The sequence below is a fragment of the Drosophila pseudoobscura genome, chromosome X (assembly GCF_009870125.1).
Source record: "Drosophila pseudoobscura strain MV-25-SWS-2005 chromosome X, UCI_Dpse_MV25, whole genome shotgun sequence".
Lineage (NCBI taxonomy): Eukaryota > Metazoa > Arthropoda > Insecta > Diptera > Drosophilidae > Drosophila > Drosophila pseudoobscura.
The window spans coordinates 66,599,462-66,613,188 of NC_046683.1; the positions used below are offsets into that span (position 1 = coordinate 66,599,462).

Sequence of the window (13,727 nt, forward strand, 5' to 3'; positions counted from 1 at the left end):
AAATCGATTCATCAATCAATTTTATTTATGTCTTTCATTATCAGAATTGGGTTAGGTTAGGTTCGTTGTTTTCATCGGTATATTTACGGTATATTTCGCTCATAGTGCAACGAAAAAATTAGTCGTCATTTTGATTGGGCTATAAAAAAGGGTGTGGAAAACTGGCAAAAACAGCCAATGAATTGCAATGACAATATCCTTGCCCAAGGTATATTGAGCAAATATATACAGTCTTTTTTCCTTCCATTAGTAACGAGTAAAGTGTGGCCAATGTGTATTTGTAGATGTACATTTTGGATGGGAACTCGCTGGTGTTGCGGTGCGAAATGTCAATAACAAGTTTCTGGTAAATCATCTCGCTTCTCGCTGTGAATTCGACCGATTTTAGCCGCCGAAAAAGCCACCAGCCGCTAAAATTGGAGTAAAAATTAAACTTTTTTGTGCTAAGAATAACTTAAAACTGCAAGATGCCGCGTATTATGATCAAGGGCGGCGTGTGGCGCAACACGGAGGTAAGTTGGACGTGTTTCTTGGAATTCTTTTCACTGTTTTCCATGTGTTCTGGCAGGATGAGATTCTCAAGGCGGCTGTCATGAAATATGGCAAGAACCAATGGAGTCGTATTGCCTCGCTGCTGCATCGCAAGTCGGCCAAACAGTGCAAGGCCAGGTGGTATGAGTGGCTGGATCCCAGCATCAAGAAAACCGAATGGTCACGCGAGGAAGACGAAAAGCTGCTGCATCTGGCCAAGCTGATGCCCACACAGTGGCGCACCATTGCGCCCATTATTGGACGCACTGCGGCCCAGTGTCTGGAGCGCTACGAGTTTTTGCTGTAAGTCTACTTGTTGCTAAGTAAGTTCTGCTCCAGATTTATCTCATTATTTGGTTGATTTAGCGACCAAGCACAGCGAAAGGAGGATGGCGAGGACACCATGGACGATCCGCGCAAACTAAAGCCGGGCGAAATAGATCCCAATCCAGAGACAAAGCCGGCGCGGCCCGATCCCAAAGACATGGACGAGGACGAGCTGGAAATGCTGTCCGAAGCTCGGGCCCGTCTGGCTAACACCCAGGGCAAGAAGGCCAAGCGCAAGGCTCGCGAGAAGCAGCTGGAGGAGGCCCGCCGCCTCGCCACGCTCCAGAAGAGGCGCGAGCTGCGCGCCGCTGGCATCGGAAGTGGCAACCGAAAACGCATCAAGGGCATCGACTACAACGCAGAGATTCCCTTCGAGAAGCGACCGGCGCTTGGATTTTACGATACGGCAGAGGAGCATCTTCAGAAGAACGAGCCGGACTTCAACAAGATGCGGCAGCAGGACCTCGACGGAGAGCTGCGCTCGGAGAAGGAGGAGCGCGAGCGGAAGAAGGACAAATCGAAGCTAAAGCAGCGCAAGGAAAACGAGGTGCCCACCGCGATGCTGCAGAACATGGAGCCGGAGCGCAAGCGTTCCAAACTGGTGCTGCCCACTCCCCAGATCTCCGACATGGAGCTGCAGCAGGTGGTCAAGCTGGGCCGAGCCAGTGAGATGGCCAAGGAGATAGCGGGCGAGAGTGGCATCGAGACGACAGATGCCCTCCTGGCGGACTACTCCATCACACCACAGGTGGCGGCCACGCCCAGGACTCCGGCTCCCTACACCGACCGCATCATGCAGGAAGCCCAGAACATGATGGCTCTGACCCACACAGAAACCCCGCTCAAGGGTGGCCTAAACACGCCACTCCACGAATCGGACTTTTCCGGGGTCCTGCCCAAGGCTGCCTCCATAGCCACGCCCAACACGGTCATCGCCACGCCGTTTCGCACTCAACGCGAGGGCGGAGGAGCTGCCACACCAGGTAGCTTCCTCACCCCATCTTCGGGGGCCCTGGTGCCGGTGAAACCCGGTGTCCCGGGAGTCCCCACACCGGCCTATGTCCGGGACAAGCTGAGCATCAACCCCGAGGAGAGCATGGGCGTGACCGAGACGCCGGCTCTCTTCAAGAACTACCAGAAGCAACTGAAGTCCACCCTGCGGGAGGGACTCTCCACCCTGCCGACCCCGCGCAACGACTACGAGATTGTCGTCCCCGAGCAGGAGGACAGCGAGGCGATGGACACAAGCACAGAGCCCGCCATCGAGGACCAGGCCGATGTCGACGCCCGCCTCCTGGCCGAACAGGAGGCGAAGCGGAAGCGCGAGCTCGAGAAGCGCTCCCAGGTAATCCAGCGCAACCTGCCCCGACCAACGGAGGTCAACACCAAGATCCTGCGACCGCAGTCGGAGAAGCAGAACCTCACCGAGCAGCAGCAGGCCGAGGAACTGATCAAGCACGAGATGATCACCATGCAGCGTACGTGAAGAGCCTGCTGAGATTTATCCACAGACATTCTAATTCTCATCTTGTCTCTTTTTGCAGTGTACGACTCTGTCAAGGATCCTGTGCCGGGTCAGTCGCAGCACAAGCTGGAGCAGCTGCAGAGCTACTTCAAGGCGAACCCGTACGAGGAGATCTCCCAGCAGGAACTGGCAAGGGCCAAGAAAATGCTCTGCGACGAGATGGAGGTGGTCAAGGAGCGCATGTCACACGGCGAGCTGCCCCTGAATGTGTACGCCCAGGTGTGGCAGGAGTGCCTGGGACAGGTCCTCTACTTGCCCTCCCAGCACCGCTACACGCGTGCGAGTCTGGCGAGCAAGAAGGATCGCCTCGAGTCGGCGGAGAAGCGACTCGAACAGAACCGTCGCCACATGGGCAAGGAGGCCAAGCGCTGCGGCAAGATTGAGAAGAAGCTGAAGATCCTAACCGGCGGCTACCAGGCCCGCGCCCAGGTGCTCATCAAGCAGCTGCACGACACCTACTCCCAGATTGACCTAAACTCGATTTCACTGTCCACATTCCGCTTCCTCGGCGAGCAAGAGGCCATTGCCGTTCCGCGGCGCCTGGAATCGCTGCAGGACGATGTGCGACGACAAATGGACCGCGAGAAGGAGCTGCAGCAGAAGTACGCCAGCCTAATCGAGGAGCGGGACTCGCTCTACAACGAAATCGAGCAGATCACAGGAGTGAGGCCAACCGCACAACAGCTCCTGGGCCCCGAACATGAATTAGAGGGAGAAGCCCATTGAAAATCTTATTTAATTTTGTTTACAACTCTCAAATATACAACGTGTTTGACCCAACGCGAAAGAGTTCCAGTTCTTTTGCAGTGTGCAGTTTGCAGTTTGCAGTGCGCAGCTTGCAGCTTGCAGTTTGCAGCTTGGTTTAGTGGCCGTATTTCTGGTAGACCCACTTCTTGTTGTCCAGGGGGCAAACCAGACGCGTCTTCAGCCAGCGAGCGATGCAATGGTAGTGGAAGGCGTGGTTGCACTCGCCCCAGGCCACGGTGCACTCGTCCTTGTTGGCATTGGGATCCGCCTGACACTCGATGCACAGGTTCATGATGTGGTTGCGGCAGATCGCGCAGTTGTCCACGGTCACGTCCCAGGACCAGAGAGCATGAGCCACCCACTTGTTCACCACGAATCGGTCCTTCCTGTGCTGCTGCGTGCCGCTGCATGAGGGCACGTCGTCATTTAACTCTTCTAAGTCACGGAAGTCCGTAGATTCTTCTACGTCTTCCAGCTGATCGGTCATGTTTCAAATTTAATTTCGATTTAACTATTTTCAAAAAAGACAAATTTCAAATGTGTTTCGGTTTTTTTTTATTCCAGAAAATATGTGTTCAGTGTCGACAAAGACTCGGAAGTGAATGAGAATTGTGGACCGTATCGATTCAAGGGAAATGTTATGGAAAACATGGCCTACTTTTCAAGGCTTTTCAAGGCTTTTCAAGGCTGTCAGTCGCTTGCCAGCCTATCTGCTCTTTGTCGCAGCCTCCTAGGCCATACGGCGAAAAATTCTTTGGAGTCTTGGAAGGGCCCCACTTGTCGATGCTGTCCACATTCCACATAGCCTGCGCCTTCAGGATCTGCACGGATGTAAGCAATAATAATAATCGAACTGAAATAAGTAATCCATTAGTTTGTTCTTACAGGTCTCAGCATTTTCTCTGCCGGATGTTTTGGATGGTAAGCAAGGACCTATAAAAAGGATTCTCGGCGAGACAATCGTCCATCTGCTTGCGCAATTGTGACTGGAGAAAACGTTAAGAGGATCAGGCGGATCAGGTCCGGCCTCATACAGGATGTCATTGCATGTAATCTTATCCGTAATTCTGCTGGTGTCAAAAAGTCCTTTTGATCAAAATAAAAACTTTATCAACAATTTTTGCTTTGTTTCTTTCCTGGGAAATCTGGGAAAAAATATCCTTGATCCTTGAAAAAGGACTTCATGAAAGATCACAAGGGGGCCCCCAAATAGCCAATAAACCGAAATATTTGTGACTGGGAAAAATATCCTTGATCCTTGAAAAGGACTCCATCAAATCAAGGATGTTCCCCCGATCACAGTAAGACTTAGCACCCCCAGATCGGTCCACAAATAGCCGAGAAAACTAAATAAGTATAGCTGGGGATGACGAAGTCCTTATGCAAGGATCAAGGATATTTTTCCGATTGAAGGAAGCCATCGCACGTCCCGTTCTGGCCCCAAATAACGGAGAAAACAAGATATATATGACTGGAGGAGATATCCTTGATCCCTGATCCTTGATAAGGACTCCAGAAAATCAAGGATTTTGTTCCGGTCACAGGAAGCCATCGCTCGCCGGGATCGGTCCACAAATAAAGGAGCTGCGAGTACAACAACAACCCTCAAATTGCGTCCGCGGAAATGGCCAAAAACGAGAATTTCAGACCTGGGATACCAGGCGAACAGAAATCAGCAGAAGGTAGCTGGATTTTTTTGGAAAAATTTGCATGCCCCCAAAAGTATGCACCAGTTTTTTCCCATTCGCTAAAGTTGCTTTCTGCTGATTTATGTTCGCCTGGTACTTCGATTGAAATTTCTTTGTTTTCGCTCTTCACGTCGGCCTTAATTGTCATTTTTTCATTGGCTATATCTCGACTATTTATGGGCCGATCGGGGCGTGGCATGCCTTTTTGTGATCGGGAGAGTCCTGCCAATCGATTGGCATCAGAAAAAAGGACATCCATGTCCTCACGATTTTTGGCAAAAATCATTAAAATTGCCAAAAATCGGCCTCATTTTCGAGGCCGAGATTTTGATGCCGATCGACAGTCTGGATCCCCGCGATCCTGGAAGACTAGGTCCTTCGCCGATCTGGCCCTATTTGCCCGAGATATAGCCTTCCAAAGATTGGAATTTGCACATCGTGGAAATACTGGTTTCATCTGTGAGCTATATCTCGACTGTTTATGGGCCGATCGGGGCATGGCATGCCTTTTTGTGATCGGGAGAGTCCTGCCAATCGATTGGCATCAGAAAATAGGACATTCGTGTCCTCACGATTTTCGGCAAAAATCATGATGTAACCATCATTAAAATTGCCAAAAATCGGCCTCATTTTCGAGGTCGAGATTTTGATGCCGATCGACAGTCTGGATCCCCACGATACTGGGAGACTAGGTCCTTCGCCGATCTGGCCATATTTGCCCGAGATATAGCCTTCCAAAGATTGGGATTTGCACATCGTGGAAATACTGGTTTCATCTGTGAGCTATATCTCGACTGTTTATGGGACGATCTGGGCGTGGCATGCCTTTTTGTGATCGGAAGAGTCCTGCCAATCGATTGGCATTAGAAAGAAGGACATTCGTGTCCTCACGATTTTCGGCAAAAATCATGATGTAACCATCATTAAAATTGCCAAAAATCGGCCTCATTTTCGAGGTCGAGATTTTGATGCCGATCGACAGTCTGGATCCCCGCGATCCTGGAAGACTAGGTCCTTCACCGATCTGGCCCTATTTGCCCGAGATATAGCCTTCCAAAGATTGGAATTTGCACATCGTGGAAATACTGGTTTTTTCTGTGAGCAATATCTCGACTGTTTATGGGACGATCTGGGCGTGGCATGCCTTTATGTGATCGGGAGAGTCCTACCAATCGATTGGCAATTTTGGTATCGGAAAGATCTCCTTGATCGATCGTTGGTTGTACATGATCTCTGCAGAGCAGGTGACGGTGATGAAAAGCTAGAAAAGCACCCCAGATAAGTTCCCAAGTAAAGGCATGCAGTATATTTCCAGCATTTATTCGCACTAATTTACACATCTTTTTGGTTCTAAAACACTAGCGGATTTAACTTAAGATACTGTCTTAGCTTAGATATACATTCATCAGATGGTAGATTTTCCTCAGGCATTTGCACACAAAGAACAGTAGCTCTGAAATGGAATTGCTAGGATTAGGATTGCGAAGAGACGCTGTCTATGAACACACTTACCAGATTCTCGTTCTGGAGCATGCAGCGCTTGCAGGGGATCGCCAGGTGGCAGGGGACCTTCCTCCGTAAAAGCAAATGAATAAAAGGTAAAAAAATGTGAAAGATATACATTTATGTCTATGTCATGGCCTTTAACTTCAGTTCGATAAACATCCGTATTTGATTTCGTAGCCATTTGTGGCTCCACACAATGGCCTAAATATTTCGGAAAGCACCTTTCAAAATTCTTTGGTTTTTTTGTAATCTTGGGTGCATTCCTTGACTTTTCCCATCTTTAAGATGGACTAGGGGCTTTTGAAATTTAAGACCTCATTTTCTGAAGCTCAAAACATGGCCTTGAAACCCCAGAGATCCGCGACGTCTGTCAGCTTCGCCCAGCCGAAACAGGGACGACGAGCCTCTGCCGGTCCGGATGAGATCAACAACACTTACATCAAGCAGATCGTGAACGACTGGCGGAACTCCGTGCGGGAACGACGTTTTACTACGGACTTGGACGATTCGGCGACGTCCTCCGCGACGGAACTGCCCAGGGCCAACTCGAAGAAATCCATTACGACTACCAGTATCATTCGCCCGAGCATCCAGAGACCGCATCTGCTGCGCAATTACAGCAAACCTGTGGATATCGAGCACGGAAAGGGTTCCGCCGAGGCAGATCGTATAGTCGTCGCAGAGGGCATTGACCTATACATCCACCAACCCATCAAGGTCGGGTTCTCCAAGCCATTACAAGCCCCCAAAATTATTTGAAATGATTAAGGAATCACCTGCCATCCTCTGGATGCCAGAACTGAATAAAGATCTTCCAAAGGTGCCACCGAGTCCTCTTTCTGTAACTGTCTTCAAATATACGACTACTTTATAATTTGTCACTAGACAACCATCTTTTGGGCTCACATTTCTATATCTGTAACCTTTGTTATTAATCGAATTTAGTATATCCGTTTGATGTACTCGAGAAACTAGCGAAAGTTATACTGGCAGACTGTTCAATCGTCGGGAAAACACATGTGGGAGTAATTTTCTACTGGTGGACTGCTTATTCGAGAAGAGAAGCTTTTTGGATTCAATAAATCCAATCCCTTCCTCGATTTTGGTTTATTTTTAAATTCAAGATTATTACTTTAATGACAGTTGACTGACCATTGCCACCGATAGATGGCTCTGTAAAGTGTGACGACTGTGAGATGGCGCTACATATGTAGAATATCCGACTAAGTGATGGCGCCACACAGTGTAAATATCGATATCGATTGCAAGCCAAAACCAGCTGATTGAAGCCAGGGGTGCAGTGCACGATAGCCGCCGTTGAAAATTTAAAATGATAATTTCTTGCCAATAAAACTAGTTAAAAACATTAGTTAATATTCAGTTGCGGTGTGAATTCAAATGCCTCGTTTGAATTGGAGGTGGCTGAGTGCTCATCAGCATGTTGGCCGTGAGCAGGTAAGACCAACGGAAGCGATTCAGATAGTTCTCAACGCCATTACTGATGAATAGATCGGTGGAGATCGCAGAAAGAAGAACATCGGCACTCGTCGTAGTACTCCATTTTACACTTGCAATAATGTTCGCGTTTTATTATTGTCGCATTACCAATCTAAACTTGAACTAGTTAGTCATATACACTAAATACGCATATATCCAACTATACAATAGAGCTTTGCTTAGTGCTTAGGGACTTAGGGACTTAGGGTCTACAACTAGAGCTTTACAATTTAACTCGCACATTCATGCTGCATGCTGCATGCTGCAAGCGTTGGCATGACGATGCATGGCGTTACATGGCGCTGCAGGGTGGAGCTTAGGCTTAAAACATTTACAGATACACTTATGGGATAGAGCAGCCTTATCCTTATACTCGCACTATGTCCTAAACGTAGATAAGTATGTGTTTGCTTGTTGGTTGCTGTGTGTAGCACTCGTTGGCTCCTTTTGGGGGGGGGGGGGGGGGGGGGGGGGGGGGGTTAAGGATCCGTCACAGTTTTGGCATGGCTTTTACAGATACAGATACGGTTACAGTTACAGATACAGATACGGATACGGATACGCGTACGGATAGAGTAGAGTGTACATATGTTAGATAGAAGTAGAGAAGTGCTTTTGATTTGAGTCTTTAGGATGCATTGAAATGCGTAAAAATTGTGTGTGTGTGTGTGTGTGTGTGTGTGTGTGTGTGTCTCTGAGGTAACAACAAAGTACAAAAGTCATCAAAATATACACGATATTCATGGGTAAAAAACTAAATTAGGCGCTTAATTGGCGATTACCAACTAATAATAATTATAATCATAATAGTAGTAATAGTAATATTGAAATACATTCATACAGTAAACAACTAACAAAGAGCACTTGTGCACATTTATATTCATGATGATGCCACTCTCGCCTCTTGTTATGGATGTTATTTATGATAATTTATAATGCGCACACATTCGCTCACCACCACACACCCACGGGGGTCATATTTACATAACAGACACACGCGCACACATGCATGCGCTGGATAACTGTATTCATATATCGTATATCGTACAACTTCCAACTTCCAACTGACAACTGCAGTTGTGACATTAATTAGCTGCAATTGCAATTGCAATAGCAATGCAAAAAAAGCAAAAAACAAAAAAAAAAAAAAAAAAATAAAAGATTTATGCATTTCAAAAGCGCGACTAATTATGTTACTTTTTTTGTCATCTTATATTTAATGGTTGTTTTTGTTTGCCGTCAGTTGTGGCGTCGACGGCGCTGCCAGCTGGCGCCGCTGTCCTCGTGGCTGTGGCTGTTGCTGCTGCTGCTGCTGCTCTCTTGTGGTGCCGCCACCGCCGCTGCCGCAGCCGCCGCCGCCAGGTGCAGCCAATGCAACTGTTTCCTGAGTTTTGCCCGCATTTTGCGATACTTTATGCCTCCTGCGCCGCTGCCGACTCCATCAGCGCCTCCTCCGGCTCCGGCTCCGGCTCCTCCTCCGCCAAACAGCTGCTATCACGTGCCCGTCGACAAGTCCTCTTTGAGCCACTGAGGAATGGGCCTAGAGCCGAGCTTCTTCAGCAGCTTCACCAGCGCCGTATTGTGATTCAGATAGTATCTGCAAAAGGGAAAACGGAAAACGGGAAAACCATTGGCTGGATGAGTGGGGGGTAGCGTGCCAGGCGGAGAGAAGCTTTCAAACGAATTAGAATTTCAAATGGCGCGGCTTGTCTCTTACGCGAATATGCAGATCAGATCGGGCTCCCATCTCTTGTCAGAAGGGTTTTCTCGTATATTTTATTGGAGTTTCTTTTGCGGCAGATTGTGGCCGGAAACCATATTTGTCTGCATCAGAAGACTCCAGGGACAGGTCGTGGGAATCTCCCAACTTGAGGCATATCCTCTATTCATGGTCGTCGACTCGAACAGCTACTCCTGCGTCATGCAGCTGCGCCCCCCGGTCGCTCTCCCCACTGATACACCCTCCATAAGCCTTCCTAAGACTCTTCGCCCAGCTCCCATACAAATCGACCTCACATTTCATCCGCTTACGCGTTGAACTATTATTCCACTTCGACCAGCACCTCCTGCTGCTGCCGGGATGTACATATATATTCCCCCATTTAGTGGCGTTGAATGCCTCACAAAGTAGTTCATCTGTCCATCGCTTCCTCTGGCTGGCTGGCGGGCGGGCTGGCTGGCTGGCTGGCTGGCATGTTGTCGCCCCAGAAGTGTCCTTCTCCGTGTGCCTTCAGCAAATCGTTTCCCTTGTCAGCTGACAGCTGGCACACCGAAATCGCAGTACAGCAAAGTGCACTTTTAGCGGCCGCAAAGTGCCACATTTCACATCACCCAAAACCATCCTCACACGAACAGGATAAAAAAAGGACGGAGCCAGAGCCAGGGCCAGATCCAGAGCCCGAGCCACCCATATATGTTCATTAATCCTTCACTCAAAGCAGCAGCATCGCAGCAGCATCCTTCGCCATTCTGCTGTCTGCCCCAAATCACTCCTCACACCAACTACCTAAAGGAAAAAGGACGCCCACAGCCCAAAGCCCACAGCCCACACCTTTTGTGCCGTGACTTTTTTCTTCTCCTGTCGAATGGGGCGGAGGGAGGTGGGGGTTTTTTTTGCCATTTTACTCACCGCTGCAACAGCTTGCCGCTGCGCTCATCCATCGTCGGGTACTGGCGTCCCTTCGATTTGCCGAGGCATTTATTGCGCTTCTCGTTGAGCGCCTGGCAGTAGAAGCCCTTCTTCACGTCGTAGCGCAGGTGATTTGAATAATCGAGCAGCGGCTGGACTTTGAGGAACCGCTGCAGCTCGTTCATCACGTCGATGGGGTTGAGCCGGAGCTGGTCCCCGTCGATGATGTGCACCTGCTGGGCGGGGTAGTAGGCCAGCCAGTGCTCCAAGTGCTGGGCGTACTTCCCGGGATTGAGGCAGCGATTCCGCAGATCCTTGAGGGCCCTCGGTGCCGAGTCGCTTGCCGTTATGACCTATCGAATCGGAACGAAACGAGACGAAAGTGGGAGAAAGAAGAATCAGAATCAGTTAGAGCTAGGAGAACACAACACATGTGGAATGTGGCATGTGGCATGTGCCTCCAATGTGTCAGTGTTTTTGTGGGTGCAAATAGAAATGCAATCCGCAATCCGCAATTGGAATTCAAATGAAATGTACTCGAACTTGCAGCACCCCACCAGGGGCATGCAGCACCAGAACACCATCACTCCAGCAGGGGCATGCAGCTTGTTGTTTGCCTTCGAAGCTCGAAATTAAAACCGAAAATTTCATTCATTTTCCTTGTGTCGATTTGTTGTGTTTTCCTTTTTGAGGTCAACCCGGAATGCATGTCTGGGTGGGTGTTTGCTCTGGGGATTTGCTGATGGATTTCCAATCACTTCATGAGGCTGGTGGGGGCGGTGTCCCAGGGTCCCAGGAGGGACAAGGACAAGGACAAGGACTTGGCTTACCTGATAGAAACTATAATTATTGGCTATCACATCGCCATGCGCCCGCTGGTGCTGGTACCAGGAGTAGGCCCGCTTGGCCGGCGATATCAGGATCGTCACGATCTTCGCGTGCGGCAGGAGGGCGTGCGTCCGCTTGGGCACCGCCTCGCCGTCGAAGTACGTGGCGCTCTTCTCGAACATGTAGCGCGGGCTGCCCGCCTGCGTGGGCATCGGGGAGGGGGAGCTGCTGTTGCCGGGCGGCAGCGAAAGGGCCTCGCCGGAGGGGAAGAAGTCCATGTACCAGTCGAGGCCGCGGTAGTAGTTGTTGCCGTTGAAGAACTGCACCTCCTCGAAGGTGTCCGGGGAGGCGATGTTGCTCGCGATGCTGCCGTGCATCGAGAGGAATGTGTAGAGGGCGGTGGTGCCCGTCTTCTGGGGCCCGATCACCAGGAACTTCGGCAGCGAGTCGCAGTTCTTGGTCTTCGACCAGATCTTCTTGTGGCGCGCGTCGTCGCAGGGATTGCCCCAGACGGGGTCCACCTCCTCGGGGTGCAGCTGGAAGTACATCTCCGCCAGCTGGATGGGCGGCGCGGAGGCCAGCTTGAGGTTCGTCCAGCACTGCAGGAACTTGATCACCGATTGGAATGTGTAGAGGGCCAGCCGATCCGAGCCGTAGTTCGACATGTGCGTCATGAAGATGTTGATCGGGTTGTAGACGATCGTCTGGAAGAGCTCTCCGCCCTGGATCGACTCGTCCAGCTTGTCCCTGCCGCCCGGGTACCGGTCGATGTACATCGTGTGGGTGAACAGGCCGCACGTCTGCCGCGGCAGCACCATTATGTTCCTGTGGATGAAGCCGCGCCGCAGTCGCGCCGGCCGCAGGTGGGGGTACTCCTCGGTGGAGGTGACCTTCACGTTCCACACCTTCTTCCAGGCCACGTAGAGCAGCTCGTGGGCGGGGTACACGCCCGAGTGGTGCGGCGAGATCGAGTACCCCGAGCTGGTGGGTATGTTGTGGTCCACCGCGAAGGCGTAGTTCAGGTGCATCTCGGCCATCAGCAGCGTGAGGTTGTCGTACAGGTGCGGCTGCTGGTGCTTCCACATGTGCGAGAACCAGTTGAACTCCTGGACGTTCTGCAGCAGGAAGTCGTCGCCGAGGTTCTCCTCGCGCGTCCCGTGGTGGTAGTACTTCCCGGAGAAGCCCAGGTTGAACTTGAAGCCCGGCACCATGGCCGCGATGTTCTTCTGCGTGGCCACCAGGGCGCGCACGTCGTCGGGCCGCAGGCGCGTGCCCTTCTCCCCCACGAAGATGTCGTCGATGTCCACGAGGATCATCCGCTCCAGGTTGAGGCTCAGCTGGCCGTGGCTCAGGTAGCTGAGCGAGTCGAGGAACACCAGGCGGTGCAGCCAGAAGCGCAGGCTGCTGCCGAAGAGCACCCTCTGGATGCCGTCCAGGTGGCCGCGGTCCTGCAGCACCGTCGTGAGTGGCAGCTGCACCTGCCCCACACTGTCCGCCGGGTACTCGTTCGTGTTGCGCTGGGCCCACTCGACGGGCTCGTAGGTACTGTGGTTGTGCTGGAACACCGCCCAGTCGTCGCCGGGCAGGGCTCCCCAGGCGGTCTCGCCCGCGCGCGTCAGCCGCAGGACCGAGGATCCCGGGTTCAGGCTCGCGTCCCGCAGCCGCAGGTTCGTGTTCACGAACAGCGGGAAGTCCCGCAGCTGGGCCCCCACCAAGGTCTCCTCGCTGGGACTGAGGAAGCCCACTATCCCCACGTCGTACTCGCGGCAGTACTTGTCCAGCAGCTCCCGATTCCACTTGTCCATGTTGAGGTACTTGTCCAGGTTCTCGAACACAATCACGCCGTAGCGTCCTTTGTCGAGGTTCGTGAGCACCGGCAGGCTCTTGCCGGCCACCTCGATTTTGTATCTGCAGAAGAGAGAGAGGAAGGATGCGAGTTTAGCAATCGTTCGATGGGTGTATCTATCTGTGGGAGCCCAAGCCCAATTCCCAAGGCTCGCAAGAAGCGCAAAGTCCCTCCTTACAAGCTTCTCATTTTGCATTCATTCACGTCTTCTCTTTCTCCTTTCCCCTCCCACGCTTTGACTGCCGAACGACAGCCTCCTCTTCAAAGGGTCTTTGCAAGAGAGAGCTGTGCTCGTGTGTTCGCTCGCCGATCAGCAAGAAACAGAGAGCACGAGAGCAAGATGAACGACGTCGTCCCCACATCGTCTCTCTTGCGAGGACCATCCGAACGTTTGCTGTCTCTTTCCAGCGCTTGTACGAGAGAGCGTGGATGGTCCTCAGCACCGCGGACTACGTCACCTCATTACTTATTCACCTTTCGGTGAGCAGATAGCAAGGAGAAATTGGTTGAGCATATTTTTCGAGCCCTGCTAAGGCCCTCATTGCTTCCAATGACATCCAATTGCTCTCACATGCATTCCCAACGGTAACAAATCTACGCTCA

General features: G+C 51.2%; 4 protein-coding genes and 1 long non-coding RNA gene across 6 annotated transcripts in view; 3 read left to right on the plus strand and 2 right to left on the minus strand.

Moving 5' to 3' along the window:
- The first annotated feature begins 74 nt into the window (after nucleotides 1-74).
- Nucleotides 75-3,163, plus strand: Cdc5 (cell division cycle protein 21). 2 transcript variants are annotated; one of them, XM_001354197.4, is made up of 5 exons: nucleotides 75-208; nucleotides 285-512; nucleotides 569-834; nucleotides 898-2,336; nucleotides 2,403-3,163. In XM_001354197.4, the coding sequence occupies exons 2-5, from the start codon at nucleotides 468-470 to the stop codon at nucleotides 3,107-3,109; spliced, it is 2,457 nt and encodes an 818-aa protein (XP_001354233.2). In that variant the 5' UTR covers nucleotides 75-208; nucleotides 285-467; the 3' UTR covers nucleotides 3,110-3,163. The 2 variants fall into 2 exon arrangements, with proteins under 2 accessions (XP_001354233.2, XP_033238481.1); XM_033382590.1 differs by lacking the exon at nucleotides 75-208 and having other exon boundaries at nucleotides 283-512.
- Nucleotides 3,102-3,749, minus strand: Roc1b (Regulator of cullins 1b). Its single transcript, XM_001354196.4, has one exon. The coding sequence runs from the start codon at nucleotides 3,615-3,617 to the stop codon at nucleotides 3,246-3,248; it is 372 nt and encodes a 123-aa protein (XP_001354232.2). The 5' UTR covers nucleotides 3,618-3,749; the 3' UTR covers nucleotides 3,102-3,245.
- Nucleotides 3,750-3,803: 54 nt separating this feature from the next.
- LOC117184516 (uncharacterized) lies at nucleotides 3,804-4,247 on the plus strand. The gene is made up of 2 exons (XR_004469918.1): nucleotides 3,804-3,961; nucleotides 4,018-4,247. It is a non-coding gene; the product is annotated as an uncharacterized lncRNA (long non-coding RNA).
- Nucleotides 4,248-6,451: 2,204 nt separating this feature from the next.
- On the plus strand, nucleotides 6,452-7,208 carry LOC4814081 (uncharacterized). Its single transcript, XM_001354195.4, has one exon. The coding sequence runs from the start codon at nucleotides 6,661-6,663 to the stop codon at nucleotides 7,081-7,083; it is 423 nt and encodes a 140-aa protein (XP_001354231.2). The 5' UTR covers nucleotides 6,452-6,660; the 3' UTR covers nucleotides 7,084-7,208.
- Nucleotides 7,209-8,991: 1,783 nt separating this feature from the next.
- Nucleotides 8,992-13,727, minus strand: part of sfl (N-deacetylase and N-sulfotransferase sfl) — a 64,494-nt gene continuing 59,758 nt past the window's right edge. Inside the window, exons 4-6 of the mRNA XM_033382589.1 lie at nucleotides 11,281-13,186; nucleotides 10,451-10,803; nucleotides 8,992-9,418 (exon numbers count right to left, since the gene is read on the minus strand). Coding sequence (XP_033238480.1) covers nucleotides 9,316-9,418; nucleotides 10,451-10,803; nucleotides 11,281-13,186 — 2,362 coding nt within the window. The 3' untranslated portion in view covers nucleotides 8,992-9,315. The remainder of the gene's footprint in view (nucleotides 9,419-10,450; nucleotides 10,804-11,280; nucleotides 13,187-13,727) is intronic.

What these genes read in the sequence shown, in the direction of transcription:
- Cdc5 (XM_001354197.4), top strand. Translation starts at nt 468, where the DNA reads ATGCCGCGTATTATGATCAAGGGCGGCGTGTGGCGCAACACGGAG. An exon ending in GCGTGTGGCGCAACACGGAG is followed by an intron (nt 513 to 568) that starts GTAAGTTGGACG and finishes GTGTTCTGGCAG; the next exon opens with GATGAGATTCTCAAGGCGGC. An exon ending in CGAGATGATCACCATGCAGC is followed by an intron (nt 2,337 to 2,402) that starts GTACGTGAAGAG and finishes CTCTTTTTGCAG; the next exon opens with TGTACGACTCTGTCAAGGAT.
- Roc1b (XM_001354196.4), bottom strand. Translation starts at nt 3,617, where the DNA reads ATGACCGATCAGCTGGAAGACGTAGAAGAATCTACGGACTTCCGTGAC.
- LOC4814081 (XM_001354195.4), top strand. Translation starts at nt 6,661, where the DNA reads ATGGCCTTGAAACCCCAGAGATCCGCGACGTCTGTCAGCTTCGCCCAG.